At 38.6% G+C, this 17,351-nt stretch overlaps 2 protein-coding genes and 1 long non-coding RNA gene across 4 annotated transcripts; 1 reads left to right on the top strand and 2 right to left on the bottom strand.

Moving 5' to 3' along the window:
• The first annotated feature begins 142 nt into the window (after positions 1 to 142).
• LOC116295735 (rhotekin-2) lies at positions 143 to 9,714 on the top strand. 2 transcript variants are annotated; one of them, XM_031703644.2, is made up of 11 exons: positions 143 to 289; positions 3,808 to 4,025; positions 4,370 to 4,437; positions 4,553 to 4,606; positions 4,846 to 4,963; positions 5,364 to 5,572; positions 5,918 to 6,069; positions 6,280 to 6,408; positions 6,886 to 7,162; positions 7,765 to 7,798; positions 8,907 to 9,014. In XM_031703644.2, the coding sequence occupies exons 1-10, from the start codon at positions 143 to 145 to the stop codon at positions 7,767 to 7,769; spliced, it is 1,377 nt and encodes a 458-aa protein (XP_031559504.2). In that variant the 3' UTR covers positions 7,770 to 7,798; positions 8,907 to 9,014. The 2 variants fall into 2 exon arrangements, with proteins under 2 accessions (XP_031559504.2, XP_031559503.2); XM_031703643.2 differs by lacking the exon at positions 7,765 to 7,798 and having other exon boundaries at positions 8,907 to 9,714.
• On the bottom strand, positions 5,702 to 6,527 carry LOC116295740 (uncharacterized). The gene is made up of 2 exons (XR_004197046.2): positions 6,250 to 6,527; positions 5,702 to 6,120 (listed from the first exon to the last, which is right to left on the bottom strand). It is a non-coding gene; the product is annotated as an uncharacterized LOC116295740 (long non-coding RNA).
• Positions 9,715 to 9,924: 210 nt separating the features above from the next.
• On the bottom strand, positions 9,925 to 16,500 carry LOC148912266 (uncharacterized). Its single transcript, XM_089028010.1, has one exon. It carries the CDS (start codon positions 16,498 to 16,500, stop codon positions 9,925 to 9,927), a length of 6,576 nt encoding a protein of 2,191 aa, XP_088884136.1.
• Between the last annotated feature and the right edge of the window lie 851 nt (positions 16,501 to 17,351).

Below are 17,351 nucleotides of genomic sequence, written 5' to 3'. Positions count from 1 at the left end.
AGTACATTCATGACATTATTGCAATCGGAAGAAAAACTCATTTTGCTATTTTTTTCATTTTTTTCAATTAAAATTTCCATTGAATAATTGACTTGCTGGGCCGTGCCCGTGGGCTCGGGTCATGACGTCATATCCCTTCAAGATGGCCACCCCACGAACAGGAAATAAAATCAATCCAGTACAGAAAAAATACGCACCAAAACATGGCCTCTGTTTGAAAGGCAAACAAAACAAACGAGCTAAAATGGAGGGTAAAGAAACCATGAAGTGGGATGCTTCTGCTTTGAAGGTTAGTTCAATGATCAGCGACAGCAATGAAAGGAATATTTTGGCGGGAGGACAAACGTTATTGAGATAAATGTACAGTTCGCCATGTTGGCCAACGAATGGCTACGCTTGGCGGGTCTCCCAAGACTTCTCTCATTATTTTACACCCCTAAATTTATACGTTCTGTACCTTAATATACATAGAAGCAGTACAAATACATGCGTAAAGTATATTTTAACAAGCTGTCGAAAATATAATAGCGATAAGCTCAGTAAATACAATCTGGTTCTGTTCGCGTGAGTTGGATGGACATGACCGATCCAGTGAAAAATTTTTGTTTAAAAATATACCACTTGATTTTGTAAAAAATGTGTTTCAACATGTATCGAGGTTAATTCCTTTGTTTCTTTTATCTTTATTCTGATAAATAATTCGATAGATAACATAAACAGATCTCGTGGATTCGAGGCAACAAATGTTGTCTTCAATAAAAAAAGTGAAAGCCTTTTCTTTCGTTTTAAGATTCTTTGTTTCGTCGTATCGTAATCTTGTTTTTTATTAATAGGTCATCAGTGTCAAATTTTTCACTTTTCGTCCTAGTACTAAGCTTTCTTAATTAAAACCTCAAAATCAAACCCATATTTATACTTGATTATTGGATATCTTGCCGTGAATATCTCAGGAATGACTCACTTACATTGTTATCTTTCCATAAACAAAAAGCATAACTTATATTTTTATTCTATTATAAAGCCTAATTCCTGGGTGTCAAACCTTTAGATTTTTACGGAACGACAAGCTCATCTTTTATAATCCCGGATTTGAAAGGCAGAAAGAAAGAAAACCTACATTTTTGCCATTAAATAAACACAGTTTTATTTCCTACATTACGAGTTTACCGTCTTAATTTTCTCCTAGAAATAACTACAAGATCTTAGCCTCATAATTTCTGTAATTATTATTTATCTAAACTAAAATAAAGGTTAATTATCCTGTGAAGAAACGTTTTACATTCTAATCCACATTATTTCCAAGTACATAAATTGCCTTCATTAATATTTCATCTGCCATGTGTACAGTGATTGTACAAGCGTCATTTTATATTGATTTTTCCATTTTGTAAAACTACACTTCAAGGGCTTAAAATCTTTCGCTTTTGTCTTGATTGCCAAAGTTTTGACAGGATCTTAATCGTTTGGCAGAAATATCAAGGTGTAATGTAAGGGGATAAAAGATGTCATAGTGGAAGCCCTACAAACACTTTATGTATAGGGTGTACCACTCTTTTACATAAACATGTATTACAAGAGGTCGTTTCCGGTTTTATTTTTCGCCACTGACCTAATATGGATAAATTACCGCTACTTCCTGTTTAGGGATTCCACAGTTTGAAACCAATAAAAAGAAAAAAATAATAAAAAACATAAAATTGTAATGAAGAAATTCCTCCTAAAGTTTAAAAATCAATGCATTATAAATTACTTTATGCTATTTTACTTTATGCTAGTTTCTTCTGAATTCCTAGAGCAAGTAAGTAAAATGAAAAAAAATATGAACATCAAATTCCCACTTAATTTGTAAAATGGAATTTGGATGGTTAAATAATCCAAATAAGTCATATTTTAGTTTTAATTTGTCATGTTTATATTAACTCAGGATTGATTTTACATAAAGCCTAATTACCTTGAATATTCTCTTTTGTCAAAAAAAGAAATGAGCCAAAAAAAATCAGAGAAGTGCTTTCAAAACAATATGTTTTATGAATAATGGAAAAAAATCCAACTGTGAGTGTGTTATCAGTAATATCTTCAAATCCTTGTACTGTAATTTGGGAACAAACATATCTGATTTGTCTGAGCACATTGAAGTGAAAAGATTTTCCTCTCTGTTACATAGTTCATAGTTCATGTTAAACCTTTCCTTTATAATATAAAAATCATTTTGTATAGCTTTGTTCCCTATACCGTCCTACATATAGGAGGCATCACTATAACTAAACCTTCTAAAGAACTCCATTAGAGGTGACAACAAAGACTGAGCACCAGCTTGTGAACAAGCAGTGTGTATATTCAGTTTTTGTACAACTTTTTGCCAATGGATAGGTCTTAGAGTTGTTACATCATATCAAATTACGGCAGTCACTATGCTGGCTTGCTCTGTGATTGGATTACTCTCATCAAAGAGAAAAAAAGCAAAGAAAATTGAAGATGAGTATGTGGCTGTTGACAGTGAACCAACAAAAACAGTCTTCAAGGTACTTGAGTTTGAACAGTATTACACTTATTACTTAAAAGCATTGTGAATTTCTGTCAATGTACATATATATTTATCGATATACTAAGTCATCTAATGGTTACTTTCACTGTCAAGTTAATATAGATCAGTACACACACATCCTATTAATCCACTTCCACCAATTCCTAAAATGCAATATAAAAAGGTGTGATAATCTGTACTAAATATCCCAAACTCTTCCTCTTCATTATTTCATGATTTCCCCCCTGCTTTATCAAGAAGATAAGAAGAAGGCTGATTTTTCATCTTTAATCTATTGTAAATTACAGGCAAACCCTTCAATACTATATCAAGGTTAAATCTTTGTTAAATTATATCTGTTGTCAAGATTTCTCCTTCTGTTCTGTAGTGTTTTTCACAGTTTTTTGTTCATGATAACTAAATTTCTTTATTATGATAATTTCTCTCAAAAATGCTTCAAGAAGTTCTTAAGAGATTTATACTGTATTCATACTACTAAAACTTTTTAAGAAACAAGATACCCCTTCATGATCATAAGGTGTACAGTTAGTAGAAGATAAGAGTTTTGATTCAACAGGTTTTAGTTGGCCATCTGTTACATGAGGTGACTCTAGTACTTATTAGTTTTACATCCCAAATAAGGGTTTATTTTGATTTCAAGGTTCTATAAACACAAAGAAAGCCAATATACATTTTGTTGAACAATACCACAACGCAAGGTGTTAATTATTCATGTATTCTCTAGACGTTTAAACTTTAATTGAAACATGTTTTGATTATTTCTAGAGTTGTAGGTAATGAATTCTTTATACTATTATCATTATTGACAGAGGTGTGCAGTGCAATAGTAGAGGTATATCTCCGTAAATAGAATTAACCAGATTTTGATAGATTTTCCCACAGTGCCCTATTTTATGATAACATTAAAACTATGCACTCATTCATTAAAAGTACAGCTATCCAAAAGTGTTTAAGTTGACAGAAAGGCATATTTTTAGAACCCCAGTCTTTAGATATCTCATTCTGTAATATCATCATACTTACAGTAGTTCATAGCGAAGTTCTAATGTGATGAACTTGTCCTTTATTTGATTGTTGCACTTTTTACTCCCTCTACTTATTCTTTCATTAATTCCTCCCTCCCTTCCTTTCTTCCATCCTTTATTTTATCCCTCCCTTCCTTCCTTCCTTTTATTCTCAAAAATAGTTTGAACAGTTTCCCATAATGCAGTTGACATGCACCAAACATAAAAATCAACCAAAAACAATATAATATTTTACAGGAATTAGATGACTCTGAAATACAAAAGAAGATAGATTATGAAGTACGCATGCGGGATGGAACCATGCGATTGCTGTCAGCATCACATGAGGAGGCACAAGCCCTTGAAGCATCTAAAAACCTGCACACTATAAACTCAAGAATATTAGCTTTGATGAGCTTATTACAAAGGCACAGAGCAAAGTCAGTAAACAGGAGAGTTAGACTAAGAGAACCAAGGTATAATTATGATAATACTGGTATATTTGAATGAAAGATAGATGCCTCCTCAAATATCATTATCTTTTAATGTAACTATTATTTTAAAGATACTGATAGTTGAGGAGGCAGCTATCTTCCATTTAAAATAGATAATGGCAGCCAATTCAAGACGACCAGAACAATACAATCATTTTACATGAAAAATAATTCAATTGCCAACAAAAAAGGGATGGACCCATACTTAATAAAATGTATTAATTGCGTCAGTGCTTTCATGTACAGAAGTGTGTCTAGTAATTTTTTTGAAGTTCATTATTTTAGTAGCAGATAATGCAGTGACTTTATTATATATTTGTTGACAGTTTGGAAACGGACAGAGATGAAGCAGATGGTGTGAAAGAACCTTGTAAAGCTAAGGTTTCATTATCAGGTAATTATTATTACCTATCATTTGTAGTAATATTTAAGTTTATTCAATTATTGTTAGAGTGTAAATTGTTGTGATTTTGTAACTATTGCTTTTAATTCATTTTTAATCTTATTAGATATTAGAATTCCTTTAATGTGGACACAAGATGACCACCAGAAAGCCAAGACAGGTAAATGTTACCATATGAATGTTATTGATAATTCCATTCATCACATCACATCACATCCATCTATCCTTTCCCACTCATCCATCCATCCTTCATTTAAGGCCTCTATCATTCTCATTTCATCCCATCTCACTTATCAATCCATCTATTGCATTCATCTATTCCATTCTACCCATCCATTCACACTTGACCATGAAAAAATAGATTTTACATCATTTGATGTATGTTTATGTTTTCTCCAGAACAACACATATATTATGTGTTCTGTCTGCTGAAGATGGACGGGCAAGTACTAGACACATCAATGGTAGAAACAGATGAATCTGAAACAGATGTCACCTTTGATGACATAATAGTCTTGTAAGTAACAATTCTATAATTGGGAACCAACAGTAGTTCCACAGAGTGGCTTTTCTTACATTGGATTTCAAATAAAATTTAGAAGTTGGTTTTCTCAAAGCACAGAAGAGAACTAACAAGTAACAATACTCACATACAATGCAGAGTCTAGGGATTGAACCCAAGTAACCTATAAAGAGGCAAGCGCTCTCACTGCTATCAATTCTTGCGTCCTTTCCGACTCTACTCCATTTTATTCCATTGCCTATTGCATTACACTTCTACTAGTAGGGGTCAAAACATGTAATTGGAGTGAAAGGTTGGATAAGGCTTGGAGGGGTAATGGGATGGGAGGGGTATAAACAGGTTTTGAGAACTACCTATACTCAGTGTAGAATTCTTCATTTTTTCTGTGTTGCAGTGAAAATGTCAGCTCAGACTTCAAACTTGACCTGGAGATTTACTACACAGTGTCATCAGATAGTGCAGCTAATAGAAATTCCCATGCAAGGAGGCAAGTGAAATGGACATCATCATCAAGAGAAGCTATGAAATTCGTCCTGGCAGGACACACCCACCTCAATGTTGATCACCTTGACGACAAAATCAAAACATATGACCTTAAGACTGGTAAGTGTTAGAACCTTTAATCTAAACTTGAACATTTGAAAACATTTCTTTTGTTTGACTTGATGGATTCTGGTAAAATATAAATAAGATAAATTAACTTTGTTTATAGAGGATGACACTTGACAGTAATTCAGCTGATAAACTCATGATCGTTTTTTAACGTCTCTAGTTAATTAGGGAGGGGACCACCATTAACGTGGTCATCCGAGCCATGTGAAGGTCTTACCATTTGCAGAGGAGTTTCATGGCGTTTACTGTTATTATCAATTCCCAAGCATGTGAAAGTATCACTATCTATCTTCATGGCTCAATTGCTAATTTGCATCATTCATTTTCTGTTGCTAGGCCTTGTTGGTGCCAGTTTCTCAGCCTCAACTGTATCAACAGAAGAAGTTCACGCACCTGAGCTGGCTCTATGGGGGCAGGTGTGTTGCCGACTTGCCGCACGGCCTGATAGCATTGGAGAGGATAACATGAAGGGGTTCTTAGATGTACAGGTACATAATATAATATAATACATACATTCTAAAACTATCAGAATAGCATGGCTGTTGAAAGAAGGGAAAGAAAAATGAGAGGGAGAAATAAAGAAAGAGAAAACATTTATGTTGTCTGGACATTTTGGTTGCTAGTATATTGTCTTGTGTATAATTAATATTATAATATTGTACTTTTACCTTATACTGACTGCAATGTACTTTTTTCAGTGCTTAAATAATGGTCGCAACACCTGGTCAAGAATGTGGTGTGTCCTGCGACAATCTTCTATTGCCTGCTGGGAGAATGAAGCAGATGAACAAACTAGTCCACCCAAAGAAACGATTGAAATTAAAATGGTGGGTGCATCTTCTGATATTAATGGACGAAGCATCTCATGTGGGGCAGTTTGATGAGTCTTTCATTCAATGGTTTTTCTTCATGTTCTGTAGTTAATCTCCCACCGCAAAACCAACACTCTAGATTCAAGTTTAATGTATGAGTTAGCCATGCCCTGACTTAGATCAGCCCCAAGAGGTTGTTTTGGGGTTCAATCTGTGTGTTAGCCATGCCCTTACTTAGATCAGCCCCAGATGTTGTTTCAAGGTTCAATCTGTGAGTTAGCCATGCCCTGACTTAGATCAGCCCAGAGGTTGTTTCAGGGTTTGATAAGGTGAGTTAGCCATGCCCTGACTTAGATCAGCCCAGAGGTTGTTTCAGGGTTTAATCTGTGAGTTAGCCTTGCCCTGACTTAGATCAGCCCAGAAGTTGTTTCAGGGTTCCATCTGTGATTTAGCGTTCCAGAAACTAAACTGAATCTTCTTTTTTTGTTGCAGAATATGGAGTTGAAGGACTCCCTAACACCAACACTCAAAGACAAGCACATTATTATTCTTACCAGTGCTTCACATGAAAAAGAACCAGTTTTATCAGCAGCGACACAAGATGATTTCATCAAATGGAAGATGGCTTTAGAACAAGCAATACATAATGTTACAGCGTGGAAAAAGGCTTGTAAAACTGAAATGAAAATTGAAAACCCTTCATCTCGCAAGGTGTTCTTACCACCCAAGAAATTGTACGATGCTGTGGAAGTAACTCTCTCCCCATTGGGTAGGTGGTTTGTATTATTTTATTGTTGGAAATCAATTAATGGGATGGTAATAGGAATATTGAAATTGGAAATGAATAGTGAATAATGAATTAGGATAATTGGATGGATGGATTAATGAATAAATGGATGGCAAATATGAACAAGTGAATGGAAGAATTCATGAATAGATTAAAAAATGAATGAGACAGAGTGAATGGATAGATGAAAGAAGGAATGAATGAGAGAATTGGTAAAAAATTAATAAATGAATAAATGGATAAAATGAGAAAGAAAGTGAGAATAAATGAGTGAATGAACAGATGGATGAATGAGAGTGAGTAAAAGATGAGAAAATGGACAAATAATGAATGACCTGCTTTGATAACTGTCAATGAACGAATGAGTTAGGAGTAAAATATGAGAAAGTAAAAATCTCTCAAATCTATCATAATATTATCTTAAAAAACCTCTCACTTATCAAATTACCTCAATTCTGTCTGTCCACTATACGCATTATCTGTTCGCATTACCATTACAATTACTCTTACAAGCCTATTTTATAATATATTGAGTTTCTTAGCTGCTTGGTAAAATAGTAACAGCTGTCTTGTGGTTTTCTTAGATTGACGTAGAGTTGTCTGATGACTGGTCAGTTTGTAAGTCTGCTCTTTTTGTCACTTCATCCAGTCATCAGTCATCCTCGGGAACCCAGGGGTAAAGTTCTGTCGCTCATTTCTCGCTCCCAGAAAAAAAACACCTATGGGTACAAAATCTGTTAGGGCTTGTTCTGGAAGTCCAAATTCAAAATAACACTGTCACATGTTTTTTGGCATATACTTCATGCTTGTTGGTCAAACCAATCAGAAAAGAGATTAAGTCAGACTTCCAAAACAATTTCTAACAGACTTCGTGCCCAGGGGTATTCTTTCTGGAGGCAAAAAAAGGAGAGACAGAATTTTACCCCTTGGCTCCCGAGGATGGTCATAAGTTTACATTCATCAACTGTCATTGCAATACTGTTGCATCACACACACACATGCAAAAATAGACCATCACATATACCCATTCATAACTATCTTTAGATAAGCATTCTTTCCTCTATTCTTCCATTCTGCCCTCTTGGGACTTATTTGTATTATTTGTGGGCATTGTAGCATAGCAACAAGTACTCACAGAACTAGTAAATAGGAAAGTATGACCCCAGTGGTTACTCAGTTTTATATAACATACAAATTAGAATCTCTAGTGAGTGGAGGGGGTGGTGGTGGGGGGGGGGGGGGGGGGGGGGACGAGAATAAGGGCACTTCCCATCAGGTCTAAACTACCAGTCCAAGCAGCCAGTTCTCAAATGGTATGCATCAGTTGTTTAGAATTGGTTAGCCAAGGTCTTAAAACTAATAAGAACTAACATGAAAACTGACCACTTGGACTGGTCAGTTTGACTTCATGGAAAGTGCCCTAAGATTCACATTTGATATGCATCTAGGGTTAACTGATACATAACAAAGAAATGATACTCAAGGGAATGACTTGTGTTTCGACATGGGTAAATAATCAGATGGGTAAACTACCCCAACCCCTACCCCTTCCCACCAACACCCATCCTCTGTCCCATTATCACCCTCTAGGCTCCGAGTCCTCTCCACCCATTCATCCACCCATTCATCCACCCATTCACTTTCCCTTCTACTTTCTTAACCAGACTCTCGACTCCTTTGATATCATTGAGACAAGTTATTTAAATATTGTTATTGTTTCAACCAGCTGAAGTTGACCCTAACATCCCAGTCAGACCACAGCCTGAGCTTGCATCAGCAGACACTGACATGTCCGATGTTAAATGTACCTATGACATCTGGCAACGACGAAAACCTGAGAACAGCAGTTTTAGAAACGGTGAAAATGGTTCAAACGCACACAACTTCGAATCAACAATTTAATCTCTAAGTTACTCGTTATTTCAGTGATTCTGAATTGTAGTTAGGCGATGTAAATATCTATCAAAGTAAGCCAAGAGGGTAGCCTAAGTTGCTGAAGTTTCTTCTCGTTAGCAACGCTATTTCATCCGAATACAAAATAGATCTAGCGCTTTGTAGCTCTTCCCGTGAGCCAAGCAGAGGAATGTTTAAACATTGAATTTTCTGGAACCTTTCTATTGTTTGAAGTTTTAATGTATGACATTTGAGTTCCACAATGTTCGCTTTTAACACAGGACATGACATTGCGTTGCTAACAACAAAAGATACTTCAAAATAAAGCCCATTGATTTAAAATATAACTGATATAACTAGCTAAGAGTGGTTTTAGATTTTGCTGCTGAATTTCAAATCTGTTCTGGGAAAGTATTTTTTAAAGTTTAAAAATGAAATTAAGCATCTGATTTCGTGCAAGTGAATTCATAATGTTGTTGGAAGTTTGAAAATGTCGTACAAAAGCTGTGACGTTGTTTGCGTTCGGCGAGCGGTTTGATCGACGAATAACACCTTTCTGATCAACAATCTTAAACTTTACTTTAACCTTTTCTTGTTTACATCGATTTACATTGATCAACAATAAAAAAAGGGATCCCAAATTGGAATCAAAGGGATCATAAAGGATCATAAAGGGTCATAAAAGATCATAAAGGGTTCGACCATTTGCCCGCCAACCTCCCTTGTCTCCGCTCTCGACCATGTGCTCCTATCCCATAATTTCACTCCACAGGTAACCCATTAACATGGCTCCCCAAAAATAAACATATTTTTTACAACAATAACAACAATGTTAATTTTTTATCAGTTCTTCATGGCTCCTCGTCGGGGATTCCCGGTTCTTCCTGTTCAGCTTCTAGGAGGAGGACCAACTTAGCAATTGGTCGATCCAGCGTTGAACCCTTGGAAGTACGAACCGTTACTGATCTGACGAAACCTTGATCATCCGAATGTGTAGTTATCACTTTAGCTAAAGGCCACTGACTTCGGGATGTGTCGCTGTCCTTTACTAGTACTATGTCTCCACTAACAAAGTTACGTCTCTTCCGTTGCCACTTGGGTCTTGCTTGTATGTTCTGCAGGTATTCTGTTTTCCATCTGCTCCAGAATTGATCCGTCAGATGTTGCACTCGTCGCCACCTCTTTCTGCAATACATATCCTCTGTTTGGAACTTGCCGGGTGGTGGCAAGACAATCTTTGACTTTCCGGTTAACAGCATACTTGGAGACAGCGGTATTGGAGACAGTGGATCGTTGATCGTGTCTACGGTGAGGGGACGACTATTTATAACTGCTTCAGCTTCACGAATAGATGTAGTAAGTGATTCTTCATCGAGTCTTGATCCATGTTCCTTCATCAGGGCTGCTAAGATGTTCCGAACTGACCGAATTTGTCTTTCCCAAGCTCCACCGAAATGACTGGCAGTGGGAGGGTTCTTGATCCAATCAATATCATTCTTTAGGAGTTCAGATTTAATCTTGTCGTCATCCATTTCGTCGATCGCTTTTTTCAACTCGTTCTCTGCTCCAACAAGATTGGTTCCTTGATCACTGTACAACTGTCTGATAGGACCTCTTCTTGCGACAAATCGGCGCAGCGCTTGTATAAAAGAATCTGCATCCAACGAATGGGCTACTTCAATGTGTACTGCTCTACTGGATAGGCACGTAAATAATGCTCCATATCTCTTTACTTCTTTGCGTCCGATCTTGATATACCACGGCCCAAAATAATCCACGGCAGAATTAGTAAATGGTGGTGCGGCTTGCAGACGTGCATCAGGTAGGTCTGCCATCTTCTGCTCACCTACATTTCCGCGTAGGAAGCGACATCTCACACATTTGGCAAGCAAACTTCTAATCGCGTGGCCGCCACTGACAACCCAGTATCCGTTTGCACGTAGTTCGTTTAATGTGATGCCTCTTCCACTATGCTGTGTTCCTTCGTGATAATGGCGAATAATCAACGTTGTAACATGTCCCGACTTTGGGAGTATGATAGGATTTCTTATAGCATCATCTACTGCCGCTCTTCTGAGTCGCCCACCGACTCTGAGTATTCCGTTGGAATCCAAGTAGGGGTCTAACTTGTAGAGTGTACTAGACCTCATGACTGACTTCTTATCTTTGTCCAGTTTTCGACTTTCGCCTTTCGCTCGCGTTTCTATGTCCTTTAGCAATGATATGTCCTTTTCAAAGGCACTTGCTTGCGTAAGCTTGATAATTTCCGTTTCGGCTTGCTTCAAATCGCTCACTGTGACAGGACTACAACTCTGTTGGCGGTCTTCCTTTATGATGTTCTTTAACTGTTGTTTATACTTTAGGCACCAGGCCACTACTGCTCTTGCTCTTGTCCACTTTGAGAATCTTTCTAGACGCTGTAGCACATTGCTCCTTTCTTGAACACGGTTAGCATGCACTATGACTTTCTTGACTTCTGGATTGTCATCATCCAGCTGGAGTTTACATGATGGCTGTTGAGGCCATTGTTCTTGTGACTGCCAAAGGAACTCCGGTCCACGAATCCATTTTGACTGCTCGACAAATTTTCTTGGCATCAGTCCTCTCGAACCTTCATCTGCTGGGTTCGAGGCAGACTCAACAAATCTCCAGCTGCCTGGGGACGTGAGATCTCTGATAATCTGCACCCGATTTGCTACATATACATGAAAACGTCGCGCTTCGTTACTTATGAAGCTCAACACTACTTGACTATCAGACCAGTAGAACTCTTCGAGACTTTCGTATTCTAGTTCTTTCTTTAGTGCATCAGCTACCTTTACTGATGTTGTGGCTGCTGCCAGCTCTAGCCTTGGGATGCTTACAGCTTTCTTTGGTGACACTCGTGCCTTGCCTGCCACGAGTGCACAGTGTATCTTGTTGTGTTCATCCACTAATCTTATGTATGAACACTGTCCATAACCTTTCGTTGACGCATCCGACAGGCTGTGGAGCTGTGCCGAGACGACTTTACCGAAATCTGGAGCCTTAAAGCATCTTGGTATGTTGAGCTGATCAAGACATGCAAGCTGACCTCTCCATTTGTTCCAACGCGTTTGGATGTCTTCGGGTACTGGTTCATCCCAGCTACATTCTTGACAAATGTCTTGAAGGATCTGCTTTCCGATTAGCACAACGGGGGCTATAAACCCCAGTGGGTCGTAAATTGAACTCAGAGTAGATAAGATACCTCTTCTTGTACAAGGTTGATTCTTTAGTTCAATTCTAAACTTGAAGGTATCCGACTCTATGCACCAGTGTAGGCCTAACGCTCTTTCTATCGGGAGCCTTTCTCGACAGAGGTCTAGATCCTTGACGTTGTCCGCTCGGTGTTCTTTTGGCACTGATTCTAAGACTTTGCGACTATTGCTTACGAACTTAGTGAGATTAAATCCGCCTCTTGCGCACAGTGCCTTGACATCTTGCAACAACTTGATTGCCTTTTCCTCGTTTTCAACTGACTTCAAGGCATCGTCGACGTAAAAGTTCTTTCTTAGGGTGTCTACTGCCTCTTTTCCGAATTCTCTCGCATTATCTTCTGCTGTGCGTCTCAATGCGAAGTTGGAACAACCCGGTGATGAGACACCGCCAAAAAGGTGGACTGTCATATAGTATTCTTCTGGTCGATTGTTGAGATTCCCGTCAGGCCACCACATGAAACGCAGGAAATCTCGATCTTGATCGTTGACTCTGACTTGGTAGAACATTTTCTCTATATCACCCATAAACGCGATCTTCTCCATTCTGAACCTCGTCAGCACACCTATCATCTGATTCGTCAAGTTTGGACCTTGCAACAGATTGTCGTTTATGGATTCCCCTTGGTATTTGGCGGAACAATCAAATACCACACGAATCTTCTGTGGTTTCTGTGGGTGATATATCCCGTGATGGGGTATATACCAAACCTTGCCAACAGGAGTCTTTAATCTTTCAGGTGCAACCTTGACTGCATGTCCCTTGTCTATGAGGTTTGACATGAACGCTGTATAATCATCATGATACCTTTTATCTGTCAGTAGTCTCTTCTTTAGACTGTTCAAACGTTGCAACGCTTGCTCACGATTATTTGGAAGTTGAACGTTCTCACTCGTGAATGGGAGGGGCATTTCATAGTGATTGTCCTCACAGAGTCTAATTCCTTCTTCTGCCATCTTGATGAATCTGCGATCTTCCTGTGACATGCCTGTTCCACTTTCTCTTTCTGAGAAATCTACTTCGAACATTCGTGATACTGCTTGAAGGGTTATCAATTCCTTGGATGCTCTTTCTATGGTTATGTAGCCTCTCTCCGCAATAGAATCATCAGCTTCCTTTACTTGTATTCTATTACAATTGACTGAGGCCTTACCCCTGCTGCACACCGGACCGTTCACGTACCAACCTAGCAGAGACCGTACAGCGTAAGGACCGTCTTCATTTCCATGTATTACTTCTCTTGGCCGTACTGCGCTTGGGCAATTTAGTCCGATAAGGAGACCTACTTCTAGGTTTTCCATATAAGCAGGTATAAGTTCTGTCATGTTTAGCAGATGAGGCCATTCGTAGCCAATTTCCGGTCTTGGAATTTCTGCTCGATCTACAGGAATCTCCTTTCGAACGTAAGTTCTCGGTAAGCTTGCCTCTGCATCTCTTTGCGTGAAGTGAACTGCCACGAGGCCGTCTACAGCTTTCGTTTCAATCTCTTGACTACCATGTAGGGTGCCCAACAGTATGGTGGTTTCACTTCCAACCATGCCTAACTTCTGTAACGTCTCCGCCTTGACAAAGGTGCCGCCACTAGCATTATCGAGAAGAGCATAAACTTGAATTCTCTTATCAGGATTGTTCCTGTGATATAGCCACACTGGTACTATGCCCATACTCACTGGAATGTCACCTGCTTCCGTTACCTCACAGATTGCGGTACACGCGTTATTGACTTTGCCTTCAGTCTTGGGTTCGTTGCTCTGTGATGACACTTCGCTGCTCTTACTATCTTTATCGCCTTCACTGCCTTTGACACTCGTGTTCTTGGAAGATCCTTGAAGTGATGGTTTCCAATCGTAATCATGTAATGAAGTGGGATGCTTCCTGTTGCAGACCTTGCACGATCTCTTTCGTTTACAGTACTTCGAGGTGTGTCCATTGTTGTAGCAACCGTAACACAAGTTCTTTTCTTTGATAAAGTTCCTTCTGTCAACTAGACATTTTGCCTTGAATGCTGGACATTCATCTATGTCATGTAAGCTGGAACAAAACAAACAACTACTACCAGTGTTCATTACTTTAGCACTGTTGTCAACTAAAGATACGTTTGTAGCGAAACTTGAACCTTTACTTCTTTGAATCTTTCTTCCACCAATGGTTGGCCTTTCCCTTCGCGGTTCCTGCACTTTAACGGTATCCTCTGAGTAGATAGGATCTGTGGCTAGATCGGCTTGTTCGGCTACAAATTCCACGAAGTCTGCAAATTCGGCTATCCTTGACTGTGCATTGGCTATTCTGTTGGACTTTTCACACCACTTTACACGAAGATACCTTGGTAACTTCTCCCACAACTGACGCAGGACATGGGTTGTGTTTAGATCACTCATGTAGGCAATGCCTATCATTGCATTTCGTGCTTGTTCTAATGCAATAGAAAATTGCTGTAAACTAGCCCCGTCATTTGGTTTTACTGCAGGCCAATTGCAAAGCTTTGCAATGTATGCACTTGCTATCTTGAAAGGACTTCCAAAGTGTTTCTTTAGTAATTGCTTGGCTACCTTGTACGAGTCTTCTGACTTGATTTGCATGCATCCCTTTATTAGCTCTTTAGCCTTACCATCTGTATACTGTTCCAAAAAGTATAAGCATTCAATGGGGCTCTCTACCTTTGATTCTATTAGTGTTCCAAAGGCTCTAATAAATGCTGGATATTCCATTACATCCCCTGCGAATATGGGTGGCTTGTGTGAGGGTAACTGACTTCTGGTTTGATGCTTCACAATTAGTTCTGATAACTCATTCTGCTTTCTTTGTACTTCAATGAAGCTCTCTTGGGCGCTTTCATAAGCTTTGTGATCAAAATTGTCAGCTGTTTGTACTACTGCTGGGGTGCTCGTCCACCCTTTCATTGTGTGAGGGGGTCTGGGGACCCACCCTGAGGCTGGTGGATGCAAAGCTGAGCCTTCACTCAATTGATGTGCTACTATTGGGGTAACAATTGACGATGTGACATTAGCTACAAATGGTGCAGGGTTATTCTGCGATTCGCCAGATATTATTTGACTTGTATTGTTATTCCCGGCCAAAGAACTTGAGGAGGATGTGACAGTGCGTGGCATTTCTTTAGTTGCTATGGCAGCTGAGGAGATTTCAGCTGGATTGTCATTCTTGTAGCACTCATTCCTACCCTCACTTCTCACATGTTCATTCTCGTACTCTTCATAGATTCTTTCTTCTGTCTTAGCCTCTGCTAGCTCTTGCTTTAGCTGGAGCTCCTCAGTCGCTATTTGCAAAGCTTGTTTTTCCTTTAGGAAAGCTGCCTTAATTTCTAACGCTGCTGCTTTAGCTTTAGCTTCAATCAACTTTGCTCTGGTCGCTGAGGAAGCGCGAGAACCTTGAGAAATTTGAGACTGTGTTTCGACAAAATTTGCATATTTCTCTTTCACACTGTTTTGGAAATCTACAACGCTTTGCTTGAAATGAAATATTTCCTTATCATGAATACCATGCCATTCTTGGGCCAAATCAATGCCATGTTCGTCTTCTAATATCTCAATATAACGTTCGTGGACTTCTTGAAACTTAATAACTAGCTGGTCAAAATATCCCATCTCTATTTGTACGATTCTTTCGTTTTCAAGGTTAGATAACAATGGCTTGATTTTGTTCATCTGTCTGGTAATATTCGACAACGCGTACTTACGATTCTCCTTGCGTTTTTGTGTCTCAAATTCTTTACCTTTAGCTGTCGGAATCCTTTCTCTGGCACCAGTACAATTTTCTGCAGTCAAATCGCCTTCCTTTTTACCCATTGAACCGTTGAAATCCATTTCGTTGTTGTTCTCCGGGTGCTGTAGCGGCGAAATGACGACTGGCGAATTCGACATAAATTCGGTTGGAAGCGTTGGAATATTAACTGCTAAACTATTCATTAGACCAAGAAGACCAAATTCTTGAAATTCGTTCTCTATATTATCCATTTCTGCTGTCCATCGGTTGATCCTTCGCTTGGAGGCTGAACTCTCTGGTCGAACTGTGACGTTGTTTGCGTTCGGCGAGCGGTTTGATCGACGAATAACACCTTTCTGATCAACAATCTTAAACTTTACTTTAACCTTTTCTTGTTTACATCGATTTACATTGATCAACAATAAAAAAAGGGATCCCAAATTGGAATCAAAGGGATCATAAAGGATCATAAAGGGTCATAAAAGATCATAAAGGGTTCGACCATTTGCCCGCCAACCTCCCTTGTCTCCGCTCTCGACCATGTGCTCCTATCCCATAATTTCACTCCACAGGTAACCCATTAACAAAAGCTCAGCGGTGTTGGATGAGATCACTTAGGTTTGTTTGGTTTGGTTACAATGAAAGCTTTTTAAAACCATGCAAAAAAAGGGAGTATATTCAACAATAGCAGTAAGCAGGCCTAATAAAGTAAATGCAAACTAAGACCACTTAATTGGTCAACTAAAGTACTTCTTTCTTGAAGTTTCAAAGTTTAAGATTTATACATTTTTCATTCTACGTTTAAAATTTTAGGATAAAATGCGACGATTGAAAGAATTCTAGTTTTTCTTTCTGTTAAAGAAATTTTTTCATTTTGTGATTTTTTTGTTAACGTTGTCGTTCGCATTATATTTAACATTTTATCGAAATTTTAAGTCAAATATACAAATATTCATCTTCGAAATTGTTGGAAATTCATTTTTCTGTGTAAGTATTTGTCGTTAGTTCTTGCACATTCAAAAACTCCGATAACTTAGAAAAGAGAAACAAATCATTGGTCGTAAAACTCCGATTTTAGACCACTGCCACTTGTTACCTGATGTTTCGAAGAGGTTGTTCAAATGAGGCGGTGTTGAAGAAAGGCTTCGTGACCATACTCCTAGGGAGGACTGAAACTAAAAGACCCTATAAAACAAGGGTCGTTCTGCCGTCATGTGAACGGCTTCCAAGCCGAAAATAGCTGGCTATTCATGAGATGATTGAGTTAAGCTTACTCTTGACAAAAAGAGTAACCTTTCGTTTCTTTTACAGAGCTTGCTTT

Source organism: Actinia tenebrosa, unplaced genomic scaffold (genome assembly GCF_029948245.1).
Source record: "Actinia tenebrosa isolate PJP-AT-01 unplaced genomic scaffold, QUT_ActTen_1.0 PGA_scaffold12__29_contigs__length_12842862, whole genome shotgun sequence".
NCBI classification, from domain to species: Eukaryota; Metazoa; Cnidaria; class Anthozoa; order Actiniaria; family Actiniidae; genus Actinia; species Actinia tenebrosa.
Note: the sequence above shows the minus strand (reverse complement) of the source record. Positions and strands in the feature narration are given on the sequence as shown.